The sequence below is a fragment of the Rhinopithecus roxellana genome, chromosome 11 (assembly GCF_007565055.1).
Source record: "Rhinopithecus roxellana isolate Shanxi Qingling chromosome 11, ASM756505v1, whole genome shotgun sequence".
Lineage (NCBI taxonomy): Eukaryota > Metazoa > Chordata > Mammalia > Primates > Cercopithecidae > Rhinopithecus > Rhinopithecus roxellana.
Genome location: NC_044559.1, coordinates 37496512 through 37522783, shown reverse-complemented (window position 1 = coordinate 37522783; position 26272 = coordinate 37496512). Strand labels below are relative to the sequence as shown.

The 26272-nt window shown below is 40.6% G+C and overlaps 1 protein-coding gene across 1 annotated transcript in view; it reads right to left on the bottom strand.

The window, feature by feature from the left end:
• Positions 1-26272, bottom strand: part of PNLIPRP3 (pancreatic lipase related protein 3) — a 49548-nt gene that overhangs the window by 7101 nt on the left and 16175 nt on the right. The window contains 6 exon segments of the mRNA XM_010388900.2: positions 2006-2138; positions 5163-5281; positions 9706-9828; positions 9912-10031; positions 15879-15987; positions 25846-25977. Of these exon segments, the coding sequence (XP_010387202.2) occupies positions 2006-2138; positions 5163-5281; positions 9706-9828; positions 9912-10031; positions 15879-15987; positions 25846-25977 (736 nt within the window).

The window sequence follows — 26272 nt, the reverse complement described above, 5'->3', positions numbered from 1 at the left end:
GTCAAATGTAAATTTTTACATCTAGAGCTAAAGAGATCTTTTTTATTGAATTCTTAAATTACTGTATGCTTAATAACAAACTAAAACAATGCAATTCTTCATATGATTATTTGAAAAAGAATTGAAAAGGGAAAGAAACCTACCAGAGAGGAATTTTAATTCCTGAGTTAATCATTGTCAAAGAATTTTCTTTCTCTTCTCAGTCTATTCTACTGGAATCTGGGTCCCCCTGCTATCTTTCTACTGGAATCTGGGTCCCCCTGCTATCTTTCTACTGGAATCTGGGTCCCCCTGCTATCTTTCTACTGGAATCTGGGTCCCCCTGCTATCTTTCTACTGGAATCTGGGTCCCCCTGCTATCTCGCCACTGAAACCACCCTAGCCAAGCTCAGTAAGGGTTGTATTGTTTCTTCTTCATCCAATGAGCCTCTGTGGGGCCCTGTCTCATTTGACCACAATACAAAGGAAATAGACAAAAGAAGACACAGGACTTCCATTCTTAGAAGTCATAAAAATACTTGGTGTGGGCCAGGAGCGGGGGCTCACACCTGTAATCCCAGCACTTTGGGAGGCCGAGACGGGCAGATCACGAGGTCAGGAGATCGAGACCATCCTGGCTAACATGGTGAAACCCCGTCTCTACTAAAAATACAACAAATTAGCCACGCTTGGCGTCCTGCGCCTGTAGTCCCAGCTACTCGGGAGGCTGAGGCAGGAGAATGGTGTGAACCAGAGAGGCGGAGCTTGCAGTGAACTGAGATCGCACCACTGCACTCCAGCCTGGGCAACAGAGGGAGATTCCGTCTCAAAAAAAAAAAAAAAAAAAAAAAAAAAACAATTTGCTGTGGCGTATGTCTCCTCTCTTCCTCCTCATCTTTCTTTCTTTGGTTCTTTTTACGATAACCTTCACTGGTCTTCCTTCTTTCTGCCCATTCTTCAGTCTCCTTTGCAGGGGCCTCTTTCTCTCTTTCCTTCTCATGTGGCACATTCTTCTTGGGTAAGGACATCATCCACTTTTACCACACTGACTACAGGCTGAGTGACTCCCAAATCTCTGTAGAACACATCCATTTCCAGAGGCTGAGATCCCTATCTCTACCTGCCTCATGGGCCACACATACTCTCAAACAGTAAAGGCAGCTCCACAGTAACATGTGAGAAACTAGCCCATCATCTTGCTCCAAACTAGCCTTTCTTCCAGTGTCGTCAAGCTCAGAGAATGACACATCATCCACAGCCAGAACTGTCCTTGACTCCTTGCTTTTCTGCATTTTTAAATCCATTCACCTAGATCCATTTTGCTTCTACCTTCTATCTTTGCAACCTCTCTACTTCTTCTTCTTCTTCTTTTTTTTTTTTTTTGCCTGAATTGTGGCAATAATTATCTAACAGGCACCCTGCTTCCATCCTGTGGCCTTCTAATCCATGCAGAAACTAAAGTGATTTTTCTAAAAATAAAAATAATCTGGTAATTCTTAATACCCTTCAATGGCTTTTCATTCACCCACAGACAAAGCCCAACCTTTCCACTTGGGACACAAGGCCCATCCCTCATTATCTGTACCAATTTGTCTCTCCCACTTCATCTCCTATCACTGTCCTCCCAGTCTCTACAATCCTGGCAGGGGCTTCTTTCAGTTTCTGCTCTCTCTTACTTCCAGGCATTTACAGATGTGGTACTTACTGCCTAGAATACTCCTACTTTCCTTCTCCCTCTTACTCATCCTACGGGAGTCAGCTTAGAAAGGCTCCCTGACCTTTATGCTCTGCACATATCTTGAATGTTTCCTAAGAGAAAGTTTATTACTCAGGATTGGAACTGAGATTTTACTTGCTGTCTTTCCCATTAGCCTAAATTCAGTTAAAGACCTCACTGTGTTGTTCTTCACTGAATTCCCAGTCTGGCCCAATGCCCAATTATGTAGTAGACACTCAATAAAAACTGTTGAATTTTTAAAGATAAGTACCTTAAAGCATTACAATAAAACTTAGCTATAATACTTACGGGCAAATGGGGAAAGAGACCCTGTGTTTAAAAAATAATATAATCCATTAGTCTTCATATTTTTGAGGTGAAATCTATCAGCAAAATGACCCATTGTTGGGCAACCTTCTTTGGGACAAAAGAAGCAATTTCCCTGATGACAGAAAATGAAAGGTGATTACTTACATAATTAGAAATGTTGCCCTTCAATAAAATGCGTGATATATTATTAAATAATAATACATCTCAAGTATCTAAATAGAAGATACACATTTTAAAAGTGCCTAACAGGCCACCATGTCTGTTTTCAAAAATAAAACAAAAGCAACTGAGGGAAAAAGAGAAACTCCCTGTTAGAAAAATGGGTAGATGATATGAAGACAATCCACAGAAAAGGAAACTCAAATAGTCAGTAACTAGGTAAAAAAGATGCTCAATCTTACTAGTTGTCAGGAATGTGTTAATTAAAACAAGGTATAATTTCATAGTCAACAGATTTGCAAACATTAAAGCAATTGGCAACACTGAATACGTGTAATAGGGAAATTCTCCTTCGCTTTTGCTGGAAAGCTGTATTATTCTTCACTGCATTCCCAGTCTGTAATATAATTTTTAAAACGTCAAAAATATAATCAGATCAAATTTTTAAATTTTTAAAAGTTTGCTGTGCACACAAAAGAACAGTCCTTGAGCTGGGAGGCTTCAAACTGAAAATGGTAAGAAGCCCCCGCTTACAGCAGTCACAGGATAGTTTATAAAGACAGAAGTATTTTGACCTTTTTTTGCAATTGGCTATTATACATTAACATTCTTCTCTAGGGCAAGTAGAGATATTTATGTTGATTTGTCTATAGCTGATTGGTTTCATTTCCCTGAATCATGCTGACAAGCAGGTAAAGCTCACTTTTTTTGTTTCATTTATGATTAGAGCTGGTGTTTCTGGGAAATCAGCATGACTTGGTTTTGGCTATTTGGTTGTGGGTGGTCTTGGGTTATATCTAAATTGTGGCCTTCATTTGTATTTTTCTTTAGCAATCAATAGACATTTTAAACAGTGATTTGGTAACGTCTAATAAAGAAGGAAATGTATGTATGCTTTGATAATTTCACTTCTGTTGTATGCCATGAAGGAATGCCACTCAAGCACATAAGGAGACATACAAAGATGGCAGAGTTGGTAGACATTGCTTTTAATAGCAAAAACTGGAAACAATCAAAACTCACATTAGTAGGGGAATGAATCAATAAATTACGACTGATTCCCATAAAATAAATACATTAGATCTATGTACATCAATGTAGATTTCAAATTTTATATTTATGATATTTAATGAAAACAGCAAATCCAGAAACGTACTTATCACATGATAGCATTTATTTGATATATATCAAATTCAACTCTGCCTTAGGGGCAAGAATGAAGGGAATATAAGGCCCTTGGCTTCTTTAATTTTATTTGTATGTTTTAAAAATCTAAAGGAAGAGGAATGAAATATGAACATTTAAAAAACATGGGTAGCAGCCGGGCGCAGTGGCTCATGCCTGTAATCCCAGCACTTTGGGAGGCTGAGGCTGGCAGATCACGAGGTCAGGAGATCGAGACCACACTGAAACCCCGTCTCTACTAAAAAATACCAAAAAAAAAAAAAAAAAAAAAATTAGCCGGGTGTGGTGGTGCGTGTCTGTAGTCCCAGCTACTCAGGAGGCTGAGGCAGAAGAATGGTGTGAACCCAGGAGGCGGAGCTTGCAGTGAGCCGAGATCACGCTACTGCACTCCATCCTGGGTGACAGAGCAAGACTCCATCAAAAAAAAAAAAAAAAAAAAAAAAAAAAAAAATGGGTAGCAGTGCTTGAATATTTGCTCTTTTAGGCTTTGAACTTTTAATTTAATAAACCATGGACATTTAGGCTAGGACTACAGTAACATCCTATTTATTTATTTACTTACTTTTTGAGATGGAGTCTCAATTTGTCACCTAGGCTGGAATGCAGTTGTTATTCAGAGGCATGATCATAGCACACTGTAGCCTTGAATGTCTGGGCTTAAGAGATCTCCTGCCTTAGCCTCCCAAGTAGCTGGGACTACAGGTGCATGCCACTGCTGGCTCTGACTTACTTTGATTGTATGACTCTTTGGGTACAGTGCAATAAAATACGTCGAGGAAATTGATTCATTCTAATAGTTTGTAACCACATGTAGCATCCATGTGGCATTAGCTAGCTTCTAAGTATTCTCCAATTTGGCAGATTAACTCTTATCTCCAAATATACAATGACTCCAAGGGCTTGCTTCCACTAGAAGTAAATGCTAGGATCCCTTGGGTGCTCAGAGCAGCCGCCACGGCAGGAAGAAGAGAGGAGAAGGAGGATATGTGGGAAATGTTAATGTTTGGCTGTCAAGCTTTCTGAGAATGGCAGGAAACTGAGAGGATGGCCTAAACTCATCCATCTGCCAAGTTCTGTAGCAAGAGGGAAATGCTTCTTCATGTCACAACACAGTGCTTATTCGCAAAGTACTATTACTTACCATAAACTTCGGCTGAACAGCCCACATTTTCTACTGTGATAAAACAGGGGATTAGGTCTCTAAAGCAAAAGAATGAAGATCTTTTCCACTTCCCACTACAAAATAGATTTTCTTTCTTTTACTCAAGTAAAATCAGATTTGGTAGTTTGTCACATATTGATCTCTGTGGAACTCCTCTGAGCTATCTATGCCTTAGTTCTGCTCTGTATAAATAATTACATTTTAATAAAATAATGTTCATATTCCAAGTAAATAGTAATATGTTTGGTTGTAGCTATTGATTGGTTCAGCCTTCTTAAGGCATCTTTGAAGATGACATTTAAAATATATATGCAGAAATATTTTTGCCCTAGACTTATGCCTGTTACACAGTAGCACCTAATTACTGCATAACAAATGGCCAAAAAAGCAAAATTGTATATAATCTTCAAAAGAGCTGAAAAAACCAGAATATAAACAGTTGGTTGAGTTATTTAAACCCTCTAGCAATCCCAGCTACTGTTCAGTACTCAGCACAGAAACAATCCATTATTTCCCAAAATGGCAGGTGCATTTTTTTTGCTACCTACTCAAAACCCTAATGTTTAGCTGGACGATTGTGTTTCAAAAAATTACTTTATAATTAAATTCCAAGTAAGATGATTTACTTACTGCTTTAAAAGATGTGTAGGATCTACAAGGATAAGCAATAAATGCATCAGGATTAAGAATGCTTTCAGCATAAAATTGATGACTTCGGGCATGGTTACAGTCAAAGAAGGAAGCCATTTCTGTGAAAACAATTCCCAATTAACTGACAGCAATTAACTGATAACTGGTAGCATAAACTATTTCTTAGAAAGAGTAACTGTAAGTGGCAGTCTCTTGAGTTGCGAGGGCCAGACCTTTTGTCTAGGCTTGGATATTGTACAACATTTATCAAAGTTACATATAATTTTATTTGTACCAAAGAATTATGTGACTCAAAAGGCACATTCAAGAAGTGGAAATAAACAAAAGCAAATGTGATGACTTTGTGCTTTGACACTAATATACTGAGTCACTTCCTAGCGACAGTGGCAGGAGGCAGGCAATTTCTTAGGCAGATAGGAGTGTATACCAGTGAAACCCACCCTTCAAGCCAAAAACAATGTGAAGCCTGAAAACCAAGCTGCCAGTTCTGGGTAAAGTCCCTGACCAGAGTGAGAACTTCTATTCCTGTTTGCCTGGTCTTTCCTGAACAATGTTTTTGGTTCTTCCTGAACAAGGATTTTTAACCAATTAAATGTTGCTTTTTCCAAGGCTACCTACAGCCCACACCTCTCTCATTCTGAGTCTTTAAAAAACCCAGACTAAGCCACACTTTGGGGACTACCTGCCTTTGGGTGGAAACTACCTGCCTTCAGGTAGGGGCTACCCACTTTGGGTTCCCCTCTCAGCCAAGAGCTGTTTTGTCACTCGATAAAACTCTTCTCTGCCTTGCTCACTCTTCATTTGTCTGTGTAACCTCATTCTTCCTGGACGTGGGACAAGAACCTGAGACCCACCAAATGGCAGGTGCCAAAGGAGGTGCTGAAACACTGTAGCCCTCCCACCCCATGCATCAGGAAGCAGTGGTGGGGCTGGGACAGCCCAAGAGCTGTGGGCTGGAGTATGGCAATGGGATCAAACAATCTGGGACACATCCCTGTTTGCTGAACTATGCAGAGGGTGGGAACAAATGAGCTGTAACACAAATGAGCCGTAAAGTTTCCTAGGGGCTCAAACCTCAAGGCTCCCTAAGCCTTGGTAACATGCTGTATGTAACATCCCCTTTGGGGCTCCGTGGTTCCTGGCATCTCTGAGTTTTTTGGGCACCACCACATTTCCCTCATTCAGAAGCTGGCGTCCAAGGTGGAAGCTGCTTGCAGTATGCCTGGTCCAGTCACAGCCTCATGTGGAACCAGTGCCTGTACTGGCCTAAAGCCACCCACCCTACCACAGCAGCGGGCATGCCTGGCTCACCCTTGGCAGGTGTGAGATCCAGGTCAGCAGAGTGAGCTAAGCACAGGCTGCCAGGCCAAGTGGGTGAGACAAGTCCAGTGGTGAGCCCAGGAGGTGAAAGTGAAACTCAAGCAGAGGCACTGCAGGCTGTGGAGGTCTCTGGCTGGTGAAGCAGCACGGAAAAAATCCTGTATCACTAGGATCTCTGACACAGTATCCCTGTGCATATAGTATCTCCACTGTAGACCAATTAAGAGTCTGCCTCTCTGTTTCTGCAAGAATAACTAAACTCCCTCCTATTCAACCACAAAATATTCAGCACTGTTAACCAGTGCTGAGTTAAAGGTGTAACAGGTAGGGGGTTTTATAAAGAATGCTAAAGATGAATTAGTTTTGCCATTATCAAGTATGACATTATTGCCATCAATAGTTGGGATTATTAGAATAATAATAAGATCTAAATACATCTGCATATTCCAAAATTTTCATAACATTGTAGTCATTTCTTCTTTCTTTTCTTTCTTCTTCTTCTTTTTTATTTTAGAGATGAGGCCTCACTACCTTGTTGTGCCCGGGCTGGTCTTGAACTCCTGGCCTCAAGTCTCAAGCGATCCTTCTGGCTCAGCCTCTTAAAGTGCTGGGATTACAGGTGTAAGCCACTGTGCCCAGCCATTTATGCTTTCTTTTATTTTATATAACACTATTTTTACTGAATGGCATGGACTATTCTTTCAATGACCTACACAGCTTAGCCAATCTTTGAGAAACTAGATTTTGGTTTTAGCATATGCAGTGTAATTATTATGTAATAATTGCTTCCAACAAATGACTCCTTCCTAGGTCCTCACCCATTTGCAGTATTATGTAACCATTCCTTCTCTCAACATGGAGGCCATGTTTTCATACCCCTGCCCCATTACAGGCTGATCTTGTGACTTGCTTTGCCCAGTAGCTAAGAACCAAGATCAGTTCTGTGGAGAAACTCACACTGGTTAAATTCTAAGGCTTTAAAAGACCTTCCGGCATCCACTCTTACTGTCTTGGAACCCAGTTGCAATATTATGAAATCCAGGCTACCTGGCTGGGAAGAGAGGTCCTGAAGGATGACAGACCACCTAACAGAGGAGAACAAGTCCCAGGGTTCCCGACATGGAGGGTGATCTCAGACCTCCTCATCCAGCTTAGCTCAGCTCAGCCCCCCAACTGGATGCAGTCACCTGAGTTACTCCAGCCAACACCACACAAAGCAGAGTCTCAGTAGAACTCTGCCTGAATTCTGACCTTCAGAATGCTGGCAATAACATAATTTTTCTTGTAATTGTTCACTGTGGTTTGTTATACAATAGAGAACTGAGACAGCATAGTTTCAGAAATAATGTAATATCATCAGCACAAATTAATAATTGGCATCATCCATTTTTATTAAACAAAGACTTCTTTTACATTAGGTCTCTGTATATCTATAGATTTATATTCACAATTAATTGTGATTTAGACAAGACGGTTCGTTAGAATATAGCAAACTATTAATTTTAAAAGTAATGATTTCTTAGTAATAAATTTAAGTAAAATAGAACACCTTGAAGTCTTAAAACTCATCCAAAGGTTTAACGTGAATGATAAATGTTCTTTTAATCCAATAAAGTTATAGGAAATCTTAAAATGTCTCAAAATGATAGCTTATGATAAATGTATATTTTAGTTGAATTAATCTTTTATAGAATTTCATATGATCTGTGTATAACAATTAATTATGTAATGAAGTCTTCTGATCTATATTTTGTCCTAATAGAAAGGATTCATAGTCATCATATAGAAAATAATGAGGAAAATCAATTTAATAATATGCCTTTTTTGTATGAATTTTGCTTATCTGAACTAGGTGACATTGGCTTTATTTCTTATTTGTTGCACCTGTAGATTAGACAGTTGTGTGGGTTTTTAAAATGTAGTCATTACAAATATATACTTCTGATGACATTTACTCTTTCAGAGCAAATATTAAACCTTTGTAATTTATTTCTAGTGAGGTAGATACCTGAGTTACACTCAATACTATGATCTGTGTATCTTTCCTGCACAACAGCCACATGAAAAAAGCAAGTAATTTCAAGCCCTTGATACCTTGACTACATAGGATTGGGCTGTGAGATATTTAGAATCATCCAAGTATCCATTATCCTATCATCATACATATATATTATTATGTATTATTGCATATTATGGATAGTATATTTCATTACTTATATGATGAAATGTAGAGACAGGGAAGAATAAATTTCCCAAATAATAACCTTTTGGTGCTTTATAACTTAATGCCGTATAGATATTACAATTATTATTATTGGAAACTACTATAAAAAGTTAAATACTACTTGTTTAATTTGTGATTACAGCATCCAGAGTGATTATTTTACAAGTAACTAAAACCACGTCGCTTCTCTGCTCGAAACCCACTCATGGCTCCTATCTCATTTGAGTGAAAGCTGAAGTCTTTTCTACCATCCACAAACTCCTGTGTTATTGCCCTCTGCCTGGTTCCCTCACTAACCTTATGCACTGCTTCTCTCCTTTTACCTAGTTTCAGCCACAACAGGCTCCTCACTGTCATGAACTTGCCAGGCTGATTCCTGTTTTCAGCCCTTACACTTGCTTCCCCCTGTTGGCCTGGAATGCCTCTTCCCCTGGTGTCTATAAGGCTTACTCCTTTAGGTCATCTCTTCAGTAAGGACTCCCTTACCATCCTATCAACAATTTTCTTCCTCTACTTTATCTTCTCTGTCACCAACACATCATATTCCTTTTCCATGCTTTATTTTGTCTCCTTAGCTCTTATACTATCTATTGGTTTCCTAACAAGTTAGAAAATTAACTCCATCAGGGAGAGACCTTTGTCTTTTGTATTCATTTCCATATTTGCTGTTCCTAGAATAATGCCTAGCACATAGCAAACACTCAATACATATTTGCTGAGTGAATAACACACCTTCCTTGTTTATATTGAGTGACTGTAATATGCTAGACATTGATAAGGCACCAGGGATACAAAGTTAACTAAGACACAGTGCCCGATCTTGCGGTTCTTACAACTGGTGGGAGAGCTTTTTATATGCAACTGTGTTTTGGGAGAAAACACATTTTATATGTATATTATGCATAAAAGTATGTGGATCCCATCTAAGGAGAGAGCTCAGTGAATATATATCAGCAGCATTCATCGTTTAGAAACTACCTTTTTTGAAAGTATTGAAATTAAATTTCAGTAAAGGTGTAATTAAGTCTTCACATCCTGGCATGTGCTTCCCTCCATTTGGGTAAAAGTCAAGATGACCACAAGCATCAATGGTTCCAACACCTGAAATAAATCAAAATGGGGTAAATGCCTCTACAAATCTTCTCTACGCTTCAATGAAGTTTCTGATTCTGTTAAAAACCTACCAAGCTCAAAGAGGATGCGAGCTGCATTTGTATGAATAACATCAACAAAGTTGGCATCCGAGGAGTCTAGCCTGACTTCCTTTGGAGTGTTGTGGAAAAATGGCCCAGCTGGGTCCAACCCTAGAGAAAGCACAACCAAGACATGTTGTGTGGAAGTGCACATTAATATTGTTGTCACTTTGGAAACCTGTGCCCTTTCCTACATTATTTCTATCAATCAAAGATCACTCAGCAAAACGTACAGATACATAATCTAAATCTATAAATCTAGGGTCTCTATATATTGCAATGTCAAGTTTCTACAGATAAGTAATGCTATGTTGAGACAATGCCAAAACAGCTAACAAACTAAAAAAAATCACAGTGGCTATTCTAGGGTCTGTATATGGAGTACCATATATACAATAAGGTTATGGATTACAAACGTTCCTGAAAAGCAACATCTGTAGGCAAAAAATTAAATAAAATTTAAAAAACCCCACTCTTCAATATGTAAAGATGAATCTACAAAGCAACACGATTAAAATAGCAGAATCTTTGTCCTGAGCTATGGCTCACTTTGTTCTACTTTTCATTAATAGTAATACAAATGAAAAGCTGTAAGCCCAGGGAAGTGAAGGGACTGGACAAGGTCATCATATGTTAGAGGCGAACTGGACTAACAGGCCAGGTGTCCAGACTCTCATCCCATTGTGTCATGTTCAAATGTTTCATAAAATAAGGACAAGATAGCTGGAAGTCTTTAAAACATTATGATCTTTCACATATACAATCATTTCTGTATTTGACAATTATTTGTCAAGCAACTGGTATGTGCCAGGAACTAAGTTCAGCATTCAGATATGAGGAATAAGACCTTGCTTTGTCCTCAAGGGATTTTCCATTTGGTGGGAAAGCCACCTCAATCAGTGTCCTCCGTGCAGAGGCAGTGGTGATCATAAGTGTTATCTAAGCACAGAGAAGCCGCATATAACCCAGTCTTGGGAAACTAGGACGTGCTTCTGCAAGAGATAAGAAACACGGCCTGGTACAGTGGCTCACACCTGTAATCCCAGCACCTTTGGAGGCTGAGGCGGGTGGATCACGAGGTCAGGAGTTCGACACCAGCCTGGCCAAGATGGTAAAACCCCATCTCTACTAAAAGTACAAAAATTAGCTAGGCACAGTGGCACACACCTATAAGCCTAGCTACTTGGGAAGCTGAGGCAGGAGAATCGCTTGAATCCGGGAGATGGAGGTTGCAATGAGCCGAGATTATGCCACTGCACTCTAGCCTGGGTGACAGAGCAAGACTACATCTCAAAAAAAAAAAAAAAGAAAAGAAAAGAAAAGAAAAGAAAACAGAAAAAGAAATGCTAGTAGAGATCTGAGGGACCAGAAGAATTGGCCAGGGCAAAGGTAAGGTGGCCAGCAACCCAGGGGAGGACAGAGAAGTACATGGCCTGCAGATGAAAGAGCAGCACATTTGGGAAACTGTAACTAGTTTGCTAAGGCAAGTGTGTACATTTCTAGGATTTGTTGGAAGATGAAGGCAGTATTGCTAGCAGGAGCCAGATGTCAGCTGAGCCATGTCAAACAGTTTGGACATGACGTGGTCATCAATGGGAAGCTGTTGCAAGCTTGCAAGCAGGGGAGATCTATGATCAGAGTTACATTTTAGCAAAATACCTTTGCTGTGATATAGTGGCTGGATCCTGGAGTGGGGAGGATGCAGAACAGCACCAGCGTTGACCCTTCTGGGAATGTGGCATGAGCAAAGAAGGAATGTCTGTGTCACAGCTCTGGGGTATGTGCTCAGCACACTTAGCTTGTCATAGGATTTGTGTGTGTGTGTGTGTGTGTGTGTGTGTGTGCGCTTAATTTTTATCTTTCTGACTAATATAATCACTAAAAGAGCAATTATAGAAAAAGAGGAGGAGAGAAGAGGGAGTCTAGAATGGAACCTTGAAGAACATCAACATATAGGCAAAGGCAAAAGAAAAGAAACTCATGAAGTAACCTGGAGAGAGGGAGTCAAAAAAACAAAGACAACCAAGAAGAGCGGAATCATAGAAGCTAAGATGAGGGACACTTCAGCAAGGTGGGAGGGGCCCACTGGGACACATTCTGCAAAGGGGTCAAGTAAAACACAGAGTCAAAAGGTCTGGTAGAGTTCCACAAAAAGCCACTAGTGATCTGGTAACAGTGGTTTTGGGGAAAGAAGCTAGGTAGCAGTGGGTCAAGGAGAGAATGAACTAAGGAAATGCAATCACTCCACTTTCAACTTCTGTGGAGCTTGGGTCTAGAGGAATGCAACAGGCTAGGGCATCATTTAGAAGGAAATGGGAGGCCAGGAAGGAAGGGGTGAGTTTCAGCACAGCACTTCTGTTGACAAGATCTGAGAAAAAGTAAACAAATGACTTAAGTTCACAAAGACGGTGGAACTCAGAGCACAGGTGGAAAGACAATTAGACAAAGAGATCAATGAAGTAAAGAAACATGCATATGAATGAACCATTCATGCTTAACAAAGAAAGAGGAAAAAGTATTTATCTCACAATTAATCTTCAACTCTTGGAAGAATTTTTATTTTACCAGTGTGACTACACACAACTTTCTAATAAAGTCAGGATTCCTGGAGAGAAACATCCCAAGATAGGTTGGAGGACAAGGCAATCAGATTAAAAAAAAAAAAAAAAAATAGGCCGGGCGCGGTGGCTCAAGCCTGTAATCCCAGCACTTTGGGAGGCCGAGACGGGCGGATCACGAGGTCAGGAGATCGAGACCATCCTGGCTAATACGGTGAAACCCGTCTCTACTAAAAAATACAAAAAACCAGCCGGGCGACGAGGCGGGCGCCTGTAGTCCCAGCTACTCGGGAGGCTGAGACAGGAGAATGGCGTCAACCCGGGAGGCGGAGCTTGCAGTGAGCTGAGAGCCGGCCACTGCACTCCAGCCTGGGCGGCAGAGCAAGACTCCGTCTCAAAAAAAAAAAAAAAAAAAAAAAAAAAAAAAAAAAAAAAAATAGACAGTCTTTTCAAGACGTAGGGAAGAGGGAACATTGGATTTGTTGTTCTGGGATATCTCGGGAGAAAAATCTACAGAAGGGAAGAGAACTATTAGGTTCGACCTATTAATTAACCTTAGGGAGAGAGATATGACCTCTTACTATATGAGTGAGAACTAATCATTTAGGATCTGAGTGTGTAGTATGTGTGTGTATTTGGGTACGTGTGTGTGTCAGCATAATAAGAGTAATTTTCCTCAAATAAGAAAAGCAGTGATACTGTTTATAAATAAAAATAAATAAAGCAGAATCAGCTGAGTAACCCCCTAACAATAGTTATAATGAAAACTACTTATCACTTATACATAAATACCAAAGACATAGAAACTTACGTATGTCCTTAATGTATTTATCATATTAATTTTGTTTTTAACTGGTTTATTATATAGCTAAAATCTGTTTCTGAGGTCTCAGTTCTTCTGTTACTCAAGGAACATGATTACCCCAAAACTAGTTTCTCAGAGGAATACAGATTACAACATGTACATGATATTAATTCCTTGGACATTCAGAAAGCCTTTAAAAATCTCTTTTCTATTTACCCAGCAGGATAATTCATCTGATGGGAAAAACTAGAGTTAAACAGTATCTGATTTTTGAAAAAACTTAATAAAAACAAAATCTCTTTGAATTGATCATAACCCAGTATGAATTGTAAACACAGGTATGTGTTCTGCTTCACTCAGGCCAGGTCATCTCACAGCCCGCATGAGGCTGTGAGGGCCCATGAGTTTCCATCTTCAAAAGAGAAACTCATTTTTTCTTTTTTTCTGGGCTTGAAAATTGACCACAAAGGGTCACATAATGACTTCAGCAAAAAAGTTCAATTTTTATTATTCTAAATAAGAATGGTGGGCCGGGCGCGGTGGCTCAAGCCTGTAACCAGCACTTTGGGAGGCCGAGACGGGCGGATCACGAGGTCAGGAGATCGAGACCATCCTGGCTAACACGGTGAAACCCCGTCTCTACTAAAAATACAAAAAACTAGCGGGCGAGGCGGCGGGCGCCTGTAATCCCAGCCACTCGGGAGGCTGAGGCAGGAGAATGGCGTAAACTGGGGAGGCGGAGCTTGCAGTGAGCTGAGATCCGGCCACTGCACTCCAGTCTGGGCGACACAGCGAGACTCCGTCTCAAAAAAAAAAAAAAAAAAAAAAAAAAAAAAATGGTGGTGGTGGTGGTGGAGATGAGTGAGGAGGAGTTAGGAGCTGAGAACTAGGAGAAGAGAGATGACTTATAGCAGGGATAAGCCTGTTATATCAACAGATTGCAGAGACAAAATACTTTAATCTCAATTTGGACTTCCTAGATATTTTTTAAAAACTCTGTTCTAAATTGAGATTTGAATTTAAAGTGTGCATGTATGTGTGTGTGCGTGTGTGAGAGAGAGAGCACATGTACACACACATGCACACAGAGCACAGTAGTTTAACAAAAAGAAAATATGCTACTGTGGCCAAGCCTGGAGTCAATGCTGTAAGGGAGGCTTTCCGCTAAAAATAACAGGCTCATCCGTAATTATAAGACCATGTAATATAATATTTGTGTTTTCAAATACAAAAGAGGCACATGTCAAAGGGTATGAGAAGCACAGAGAATTAATTCCTGCCTTAGGAGGAAACATTTGAAATGAATCTTGACAAATGGACAGTGAACCCTCAGGAAGAGGGACAACAGCATGTGCAAAGGCACAGAGCATGAAAAATTGTGATGAAACATGACAAGTTTATGTGACAAGCTAAGAGGCTTTAGGCAAGGAGACATCCTGAGAGGTTTGGAGCAGCAGAGTGGCATGGTCTGCACCTGGAAAGATAAGCCTGGCAGTACTTGTAGAAGACTAGGCTGGGGCACCAGCGGGGACCAAGGCCAAAATGCAGGCAAGAGATGAGGGACTGAGCGAGGACAATGACCAGGGGATGGACAGGGAAAAGGCAGATGAAGGAGATGTGGGGCTTGCTTACTGGCTGTTGGTGGGGGATGCAGAGGGAGAGGCCAGCCCCGCCTGTCGGTAAAGGAGCTGATGCTTTGACCTTCATCCACCTCACACAATTGGTTTGGAAAACAGAATGTGGGGAGGAGACATGATTAATTATTATATCCCCAAACCCAATGCGTGCTATATACTTTACTCTGCAACTTATTTTTAGACTTAACAGCATATCCAGGGGTAATATTAAAAATGGTAACAACTGAGTAAGCTGCAGTTCAGGTGTGTCAGGAACGTCCAGGACAATCAGTGGGACTCAAACTCATTCTTTCTTAAAAATAACTTTTAAAAATGGATATATAATAGTTGTCCATATTTTGCGGGTACATGTGGTATTTTGAGACGTGTATATAACGTGTAAAGAGCAAATTAGGGTAATTGGGATATCCATCACCACAATCATTCATCTTTTCTTTGTGTTGGGAACATTACAGTCCTTCTCTTCTAGCTATTTTGAAACATGTAATAAATTATTGTTAACTATGATTTCTGTATCATATACTAGAATGTACTCCTTCTAGCTATGGATTTTTGTACCCATTAACCAACTTCTCTTTAGCCTCCCCTCTCTTCTTCCCTTCCTAGCCTCTCATAACCACCCTTCTACTCTTTACCTCTACGTAAACCTCACACTTTGCATTACCGGTATGAAATCCCAACGGATGGAATGTGTTATAATTCATTCAACCATTCAGTTGTGGATGAGGGATCACATAGTTTCTCTTACTTTGTCACCAAAGACAATGCTGCAATGAACACCCTTGAAGTGAATCCGCACGTTTTTGCTTTGAAAACACTTTCATGTTTTATTTCATCGGAATCACATTTTGTAGTATCTCACATTTTCTTCTGCAGTATTACTTGGTGTTCAGATACTTGATACTGTGTGTAAATAATATTGAAACATACTCAAGGCCCAACTGCAGGGCATGCTTACCAGTTATTCTTCCAAGGCCTGGTATCCTTGACCCAGCTTCCCCAGCCAGGTGTGCTCCCAAGCTGTGGCCAATCAAGTGCACTTTAGAAGGGGAATATCCAAAATTTTTCTGAAAGTATTGTTTAACAGAATAAGTATTTTTAAAACAGCGGTGGAATAGCTTAAATATGCTTTAAAAATAGAAAAAAAAAAGGATGAACATGATTCTCCCTTTTGCATGTAAGATGGAGGCTGGTAAAGTCACAAAGTGACACCTCTGCCTACATCCTTATCCAACTAAAGGAGAACAGATGGGCTTGGAAGAATGCCTTCTGTAGGAGCTCTTCTGCTTGTGCTAAAGGGCTGGCCTGTGGTCCTTGGAAACAGGAGAACAGCCCCAGCAACTATATTTGTGGCTTCTAGCTCCATGCTGATCCTTCCTGAGGCCCAATCCTTTCAGCATGCTCACAACACGCATCAAAGGCAGCTCATTCCTACACTGTTATCCGCCTTGCCTGTGTCTGTATCCTTCAGGTTAAGGCAACACTAGAAAATGTATGGGATAACTTTGGTTTTAAAATAGGAGCTTTTAAGAATATTCACAAACTCAAATAACTCAATATCAAGAAAGCAAATGATCCAATAGAAAATGGGCAAAGGATTCGAATAGTTCTCAAAAGAAGACATACGAACGGCCAATGAATTTATGAAAACATGTTGAACATCCCTAATCATTAGGGAAATGCAAAACAACATCACAATGAGATATCACCTCACATCTGTTAGAATGGTTATTATAAATAAAAGATAACAAGAGCTGTCAAAGATTTGGAGAAAAGGGAAAACTTGTACACTGGTGGAGGGAATATAAATAGGTAGAGCCATTATGGAAAATAATATGGAGGTTCCTCGAAAAACTAAAAATAGAATTACTATATGATCTATCAATCTCACTTCCGGGAATACATGCAAAAATATCAAAATCATTATGCTGAAGAAGAGATATTTGCACTCCCATTTCATTGCAGCATTATTCATAATAGCCAAAATATGGAATCAACCTGTGTCCATCAATGAATTAATGGATAAAGAAAATATGTTATACCTACATGATGAAAAAGGAAATTCTGTCATTTGTGACAACATGGATGAACCGGGAAGACATGCTAAGTGAAAGAAGCCAGGCATAGAAAGACAAACACTGGACTGGACACGGTGGCTCACGCCTGAAAATCCCAGCACTTTAGGAGGCAGAGGAGGGTTGATCATGAGGTCAAGAGATCAAGACCATCCTGGCCAACATGGTGAAACCCCGTCTCTACTAAAAGAAAAATACAAAAAATTAGCCAGATGTGGTGGCAAGTGCCTGTAGTCCCAGCTACTTGGGAGGCTGGGGCAGGAGAATGGCATGAAATCTGGAGGTGAAGCTTGCAGTGAGCAGAGATCGTGCCACTGCACTCTAGCCTGGGTGACAGAGCAAGACTCTGTTTCACAAAAAAGAAAGACAAACACTGTATAACTTCACTTAATATGTGGAATTTTAAAAAGTCAAACTACATAAGTAGAGGATAACAGTAGTTATCAGGGGCTGAGACTGGGGTGTCGGGAATAGGGAGATATTGATTAGTGGGTATAAAGCTTCAGTTACACAGGAGGAGTAAGTTTCTGAGATTTATTGCTTAGCATTAATAATAATGCATTATATATTTCAAAATTGCTAAGAGTAGATTTAAAACATTCTCATTATTAAAAAATGTTATGTCGGCCGGGTGCGGTGGCTCATGTCTGTAATCCCAGCACTTTGGGAAGTCAAGACAGGCAGATCATGAGGTCAGGAGTTCAAGAACAGTCTGACCAACATAGTGAAACCCCATCTCTACTAAAAAAAAAAATAGAAAAATTAGCCAGGCATGGTGGTGTGTGCCTGTAATCCCAGCTACTCAGGAGGCTGAGGCAGAAGAATCGCTTGAACCCGGGAGGCAGAGGTTGCAGTGAGATGAGATAGCGCCCCTGCACCCCAGCCTGGGTGAAACTCCATCTCAAAAAAAAAAAAAAAATGCTCTGTGAAGATGTGAAGTGACAGATATGTAATTAGATTGATGTAATCATTCCACCATGTATACACGTATACATATATCAAACCATCACAATGTACCCCATAAATATGTACAATTATTATTTGTCAGTTAAAAACAAAATCTTTTTTTTTTTTTTTTTTTTTTTTTTGAGACGGAGTCTCGCTCTGTCACCCAAGCTGGAGTGCACTGGCCAGATCTCAGCTCACTGCAAGCTCCGCCTCCTGGGTTCACGCCATTCTCCTGCCTCAGCCTCCCGAGTAGCTGGGACTACAGGCGCCCGCCACCTCGCCCGGCTAGTTTTTTGTATTTTTTAGTAGAGACGGGGTTTCACCGTGTTAGCCAGGATGGTCTCGATCTCCTGACCTTGTGATCCGCCCGTCTCGGCCTCCCAAAGTGCTGGGATTACAGGCTTGAGCCACTGCGCCTGGCCAAAAACAAAATCTTAAATAAAAAATAATATTCATAAATAGATTATACATCTAGAGTTTAAACAAAAGTGTGATAGGGAACAAAGGAGCAAGCATTTAAAAATGTTTTTAAATATCAGACTAAATGTAATGTGAAATCTACCATCTTAACAAAATCTTAATTGTATGACCCAGTTTTGCTAATTACAGGCATGATGTTGTTCAGAAGATCTCTAGAAATTACTCATCTTGCATGATTGAAACTTTATACCCATTGAATAGCAACTCTATTTCTCTTTTCTTTTGCCCACCTCCTGGAAAGAAGCATTCCATTCTTTGCTGCTATGAGTTCGGCTATTTTAGATACCTTATGTAAGTGGAATCATACAATATTTGTCCTTCTGTGACGGGCTCATTTCACTTAGCATAATGTCCTACAGGTTCATCTGTTTTGTTGCATATAACAGGATTTTCTTCTTTCCTAAAGTTGAATAATATTCTATTGTGTATATATACATTTTTCTTCATCCGTTCATTTGTTCATGGACATGTACGTTGTTTCCATGTCTTGATTATTGTAAATAATGCTGCAATGGACATGGAAGTGAGATATCTATTCTAGATCTTAATCTCAGTCTTTTGGATAAGTACCTAGAAGTGTGATTGCTGGATCATATGGTAGTTTTATTTTTAATTTTTTGAGGAATCTTCATAGTGTTTTACATAATGGCTGTACCATTTTACATTCCCACCAACAGTGTACAAGGTTTCAATTTCTCCCAATTCTCAACACTTATAAGCTTTTTTTTATGATAGCCATTCTAAAAGATGCGCGATGGTATCTCACCATGAATTTGATTTGCTTTTCCCTGATGATTAGTAATTTTCAATAGTTTTTCATAAACTGGTTGGTTATTTGTGTGTCTTCTTTTAAAAAAATGACTATTTAGGTCAGGCACAGTGGCTTATGCCTGTAATCCCAGCACTTTGGGAGGCAGAGGTGGGCAGATCACGAGGTCAGGAGATTGAGACCATCCTAGCTAACACGGTGAAACCCCGTCTCTACTAAAAATAAAAAATAAAAAAAAAAATTAGCCAGGTGTGGTGGCGGTCGCCTGTAGTCCCAGCTACTCGGGAGGCTGAGGCAGGAGAACGGCATGAACCCAGGAGGTAGAGCTTGTAGTGAGCCAAGATCATGCCACTGCACTCCAGCCTGGGTGACTGAGCAAGACTCTGTCTCAAAAAAAAAAAAAAAAAAAAAAAAAAAAAAAAAAAAAAAAAGACTATTTAAGTCCTTTGCCCACTTTAAAATCAGGTTATTTGTCTTTTTGTTATTAAGTTGTTGGAGTTCCTTATACATTTTGGATTTAAGCCCTTATCGGATATATGATAACATATATAGTTTGCAAATATTTTCTTCCATTCCATAGGTTGCCTTTTCACTGTGTTAATTGTTTCCTTTCCTGGGAAGAAGCTTTTTAGTTGGATGTAGTCCCCTGTGTTAGTTCATTCTTGCATTACTACAAAGAAATACCTAAGGCTGGGTAATTTATAGAAAGAGGTTTAATTGCCTCATGGTTCCGCAGGCTATATACATAGCACAGTGCTGGCATCTGCTTCTGGTGAGGCCTCAGGGAGCTTAGAATCATCAGGGAAGGCAAAGGAGGAGCTGGTGTGTCACAGAGTGAGAGCAAGAGTAAGAGGCAAGTGGGGGGGACCATGCTCTTTACAATCAGATCTTGTGTGAACTGAGTGAGAACTCACTCATCAGCAAGGGGATGGCACTAAACCATTCATGAGGGATTCATCCCCCTGAACTAATACCTTCCACTAAACCCCATCTCCAAATTGGGGATGACATTTCAATATGAGATTTGGAGGCGACACGCATCCAAACCATATCATTCCACCCCACCCCCCTACACCTCATGTCCTTTTCACATTGCAAAATACAATCATCCCTTCTTACTATTCCCCCCAAATGTTAATCATTCTAGCATCAACTCAAAGTTCAAAGTCAAAAGTCTCATCTGAGACTCAAGGCCAAGATATAATGGTGGTACAGGAATTGCATAAACAGTTCCATTCCAAAAAAGAAAAATTGGCCAAAAGAAAGAGGTAATAGGCCCCATGCAAATCTGAAACCCAGCAGAGCAGGTCAGGCATTAAATCTTAACGCTCCAACATAATCCTTGACTCCATGTCCCACATCCTGGTGTGAGGAGTGCGCTCCCAAGACCTTGGGCAGCCCTGCCCCTGTAGCTTCTCTGGGTGTAACCCACATACTGCTCTCTGGGGTTGGAGATGAGTGCCTGCCAGTTTTTATAATCATGGATTTTCCAGTGGATCTAACATTCTGGGGTCTGGAGGGCAGGAGCCGCTTCCCACAGATCCACTAGGCAGTTCCTCATTGGAGACTCTGTGTGAGGGTTCCAACCTCACATTTCTTCTTGGCATTTCCTTAGTAGAGTTTCTCTGTGGGGGCTCTGCCCCTACAGCAGGCTTCTGCCTGGGCACACAGACTTATCTATACATTATCTGAAATCTAGTTGGAAGCTGCCAAGCTTCCTTCACACTTGCATTCTGAGCATCTGCAGATTTAACACCACTTGAAAACTGACAAGGCTCATGGCTTGCACCCTCCAGAGCTGTGTTCTAAGCTGTACCTGGGACCCTTGGAGCTGAGGGTGGAGCCTGAGCAGCTGGGATGCAGGGAGCAGTGTTCTGAAGGCTGAGCAGGGCAGTGGCACCCTAGGCCTGGGTTCTGAAATCATTCTTTCCGTTTAGGCATCTGGGCTTGCGACGGGAGGGGCTGCCTCAAAGATCTCTGAAATGCCTTTCAGGCCTTTTCCCCATTGTCTTGGATAGCAGCACCCGACTCCCTTTTAGTCATGCTAATCTCTCTAGCAAGTGGTTGCTCCACAGCCCACTTACATTCTTCTCCTGAAAAAGCTTTTTCTCTGTCTGCCACATGGCTAGGCTAGGCTGCAAATTTTCCAAGCTTCAATGTTCTGCTTCCCTTTGAAACATAAGTTCCAACTTTAAGTCATTTATTTGTTTCCATATCTGATTGTAGATTGTTAGAAGCAGTCAGATCATATCTTGAATGCTTTGCTGCTTAGAAACTTCTTCTGCTAGATACCTGAAGTCATTCCTCTTAAGTTCAACATACCGCAGATCCCCACGGTGTGGACATAATGCAGCTAAGCACTTCGGTAGGGTGTAACATGGGTGACCCTTACTCCAGTTCCCAATAACTTTGTCATTTCTATCTGAGACCTCATCAGCCTGGATTTCGCTGTCCATATCTCTATCAACATTTTGGTCACAACCATTTAACAAGTCTCTAAGAAATTTAAAACTTTCCCTCATCTTCCTGTATTATTCTGAGCCTCACAAACTCTCCCAACATCTGCTAATTTCCCAGCTCCAAAGTTAATTCCACATTCTGAAGTATCTTTATAGCAATGCCCTGCTCCTTTTTACTATTTTTTTTTGCGTGCGTGTGTTAGTTCATTCTTGCGTTGCTATGAAGAAATATCTAAGGTTGGGTAATTCATAAAGAAAAGAGGTTTAATTGGCTCATCGTTCTGTAGGCTATACATAAGGCATAGTGCCAGCATCTGCTTATGTCTGGAAGCTTACGATTATGGTGGAAGTCAAAGGTGGGGCTGGGCTATCACATGGCAAGAGCAGGAGCAAGAGAGTGAGGGGGGAGGTTCCATGTTCTTTTAAACAAACAGATAGTATGTGAACTAACTGAGCAAGAACTCACTCATCATCAAGAGGATGGCACTAAGCCATTCATGGGGGATCCACCCCCATGATTCGATACCTCCCACTATGCCCACCTCCAAATTTATGACCACATTTCAACATAAGATTTGGAGGGGACACGCATCCAAACCACATCTTCTTCCTTGTCTATTTTTGCTTTTGCTGCCTGTGATTTTGGTGAAATATCCAGGAAATCATTGTCAAGTCCAATGTCATAAAGCTTTTCTTCTATGTTTTCTTCTAGGAGTTTTATAGTTTTAGGTGTTATGATTGTCTTTAATCTATTTCAAATTGATGTTTTTGTGTGTGTGTGTGTATAGTGCTGCTTACTCTGCTGCCTAGGCTGGAGTGCAGTCTGTTACATAGACTGGAGTGCAGTGGCACCATCTCAGCTCATTGCAACCTCCACCTCCCAGGTTCAAGCGATTCTTGTGTCTTAGCCTTCCATGTAGCTGGGATTACAGCTGTGCCACCATGACCGGGTAATTTTTTGTATTTTTAGTAGAGATGGGGTTTCACCATGTTGGCCAGGTTGGTCTCGGCTTCCTGACATCAAGTGATCTGCCTGCCTTGGCCTCCCAAAGTGCTGTGATTACAGGCATGGGTCACCACACCCGGCCTTCAATTATTATATTCTTTTGCTCCAAGATTGGTTTGGTACTTTTCGTATTTGTTTCATCTTGTTGAAATTGTCACTTTGTTCATGCAATGTTCTCCTGACCTCATTTAACATTTTTATGATGGTTAGTTTGAATTCTCTGTCAGTTAAACATATATCTTTGTTTCATTAGGGTTTGTTTCTGCAGATGAATCTGTTTCTTTGGTATATATTGTTTCTTCATTTTCCTTGACTCTTTATGTTGGTATTTGCACATTAGAAAAAAATAGCCACCTCTGCCAGGGTGTTCATGGATTGTTCTTTGTGGGAGAAGACTCTTACCAATCAGCCTAGCCAACAATTCTGGGCACCTGTCAAACCTTTGTGCTGGTCCAAATCACTATCTTTATTCTTAGCAGCCTTCAGCATCTGGAGTAAGCTGAGTGCCATCAGCACTTCCAAGAGAGTTAAGACAGAAATCAGTCTCTCAGGCAGCCCCTGGAAAAGTTGGAACTTTTGATTTGCAGTGTAACTCTTTTCCTCCCAAGGAAAACATGGGATGGAGGGTATTCTACCCAATCACTTTGTCTGCACTGAGCTAGGGAAAGGGGCTATAGTGACTGCTTGAATGCCATCTTTCTTCCCATCTTTGTTCTCATTGGCCCCTAGGTACTAAAGCATTCTGGGTTCTATCAATGCTCCAAGACATGTGATATTGAAGTGATTACCCTGAGCAGCCCCCAGAAAAACTGAAACATTGGATATGAAGTCCCACTTTTTCCATCCACAAGGTGAAGCGGGAAGCTAGGAGTTTCCTTCAGATCATATGGTGCTGGGTCAGGGGTAGAAGTTAAGACAAGAAGGTATCTCAAATTTTCCTCCTGCCTTCATTGTAGCTGGTTTTATATTTACCCAGGATGTAAGAGCCTTTCAACTAGTTTCTGAATTTCTCAGAATGTCTGCGTGTTGTTGTTGAATCAGTGTGCTTGTTGGAGAAATAAGGATCTAGGTTTTCCTATTCTATTATCTTAATAATGTCACTCCTGAGCAAGCATCTTTTAGTTTCACCTAAGTTTCAGGCTCTCATAATTATCAAACAATTGATTTTACTTGCATACATTTTTCATTTGATCAAATGTTCTATTTTTTCCACCAGTTATGACAGTTTTATAAATCACAGAATAAAGAATATTTTCTTTCTCATTTACATATGTGAATAACTGCCAATGAATGCTACATGGTCATTAGGACATCCCTTTCTCTACTGTTGCCACTATTTTTTTGTTTGTTTGTTTTTGAGACGGAGTCCCACACTCTCGCCCAGGCGGGAGTGCAGTGATGCCGTCTCAGCTTACTGCAAGCTCTGCCTCCCTGGTTCACACCATCCTCCTGCCTCAGCCTCCCGAGTAGCTGGGACTACAGGTGCCTGCCACCACGCCTGGCTAATTTTTTGTGTTTTTAGTAGAGACAGGTTTTCGCCATGTTAGCCAGGATGGTCTCCATCTCCTGAACTTGTGATCCACCCACCTTGGCCTCCCAAAGTGCTGGGATTACAGGTGTGAGCCACCAGGCCTGGCCGGCTGTCGCCACTATTTTAAATGTCTATTTTCTTTCCTATCTCCTTATGTAGGTTGGTATTTGAGATCATTCTCAGCCCTTATCCCCTTCATTGTTCTCCTTCTTCCCCATCTTCCTACCCTATTCCCAGGCACCTGCTTGCCCCAGAACCAATCCAGGTGGTGAATTGTGGTGGCCTAGTAACTTGTGATGAGATGACAGAAAGAGAGGTGAAGAAGAGTGTCAGCTGTTCTTTTAGCTGCTCCTTCTTTAAGCTTGAATCCTGAATTATCCCCAGAGGCCCCGGAGCCCACTCACCCTAAACCCTTTTCCCACTCCAAGGTGGCCTATTCAATTCAATGAACATTTAATTCAACAAACATTTTCCCTCACAGTTCTGCAAACATCTGTCAGCTTCCTATGAACCAATATTATTTATTTACTGGACATAGGAAAGCCCACAGCTCAGGCCCTAAGATCAATGAAGAAATTCACAAAAGCTTACAGCTGGCTTTTTTTTTTTTTTTTCTAAAGAGAAGATGAAGATGAATCTGATTTCATCCTTTGTACACAAAGACTGTCTCTAAAGATCTTGTACCCTAGTCTTCCCTGACAGAGTGGGAAGAGTAGAGAAGTGTCGGGGCATAAATGAGTCTTTGGATCCTTAATTCCTTCTTCAGGATGTTTACTGACAGTGGTCGATGTTCAAATATCACCCAACCTGGTTGCTCATCCAATTTGTTTCTGCTCCTGCCACTTTCCATTCTACTGCCTTGCATTTTCTTCACCCACTACTTGTCACCAACTGACATTTTCTTGTTCATTGGTTTCTGTGTGTGCCTCCATTGCTTACTAGAGTGTACATTGTGTCACAGCAGAAACACTGTCTTACTTACAAGTTATATCTTCCATGCCCCGCCCACAGTAAGTGCAGAGTGAAATATATATTTGTTGAATGAATGAATGAACCCTCCTTGAAAATCTGAAAGAATTATGCATCTTCAGATTTTACTACCCTGCATTTTAGGGTGGGAAATTACTTTTTGGAAAGCATTTGGAGATTCGTGAATGTCGCAGAGTATAGGCCTAATAAATAGCAAGATCTATTTTATTCTTTTAGAGAATATGTGGGTTAAATAGTTGTGTTTGAACTGGCTTACAGACCTAACTAATTCACAGGCACAGAACCCTCTTTTTGTGTGAAAATACGTGTCATATTCTAAACAAAAATTATTTGTAAGATGGTAACAATTTATAATTTTAAGGATAGATTTACAATGTGATGAAACTGATTGAGATGGTCCAACATGCTGACCAGGGCACTGACCTTGCGGGGGTAGTTTTTAGTGATGAGCCTGTGTAGACACACTGCCACCTAGTGGTGATTCAAATAACCACAGACTCTACTACGAAGAAACTTTTCCTTTTCTATCTACCATGTACAAATGCTTATTATTTCACGTGTTCAGTAATTGTCTAAGCTAATAAAAAAAGGCATTCAATTGTCCCAACTTCTGAGTTAATATCCAAAACCAATTCAATATAATTTTTAAAAAATCAAGTCTTCTTACCACGAGGACATCAATAAAATAAGCCACCTCAGCACCAACAACACGGAGATTGTTTACAGCATGGATGTATTCCCGTGAACCGTTGATCCAATCTAAATTAATGCAGTTTATATCTTCCAGCTGTAGCAACACCTGGCACAAAGATTCACATAAATATTAAAGAAATAAGTGTTCAAGGAAACCGACGTGTCTTCACACTTGATTCCATAATAAGAAATTATACTAGTAGGTTGATATGGTTAGGCTTTGTGTCCCCACCCAAATCGCATCTTGAATTGTAATCCCCATAATCGCCATAATCTCCACGTGTCAAAGGAGAGACCAGGTGGAGGTAATTGAATCACGGAGGCGATTTCCCCCACGCTGTGTTCCTGCTAGTGAGTTCTCATATGAGATCTGATGGTTTTATAAGGGACTCTTCCGCCTT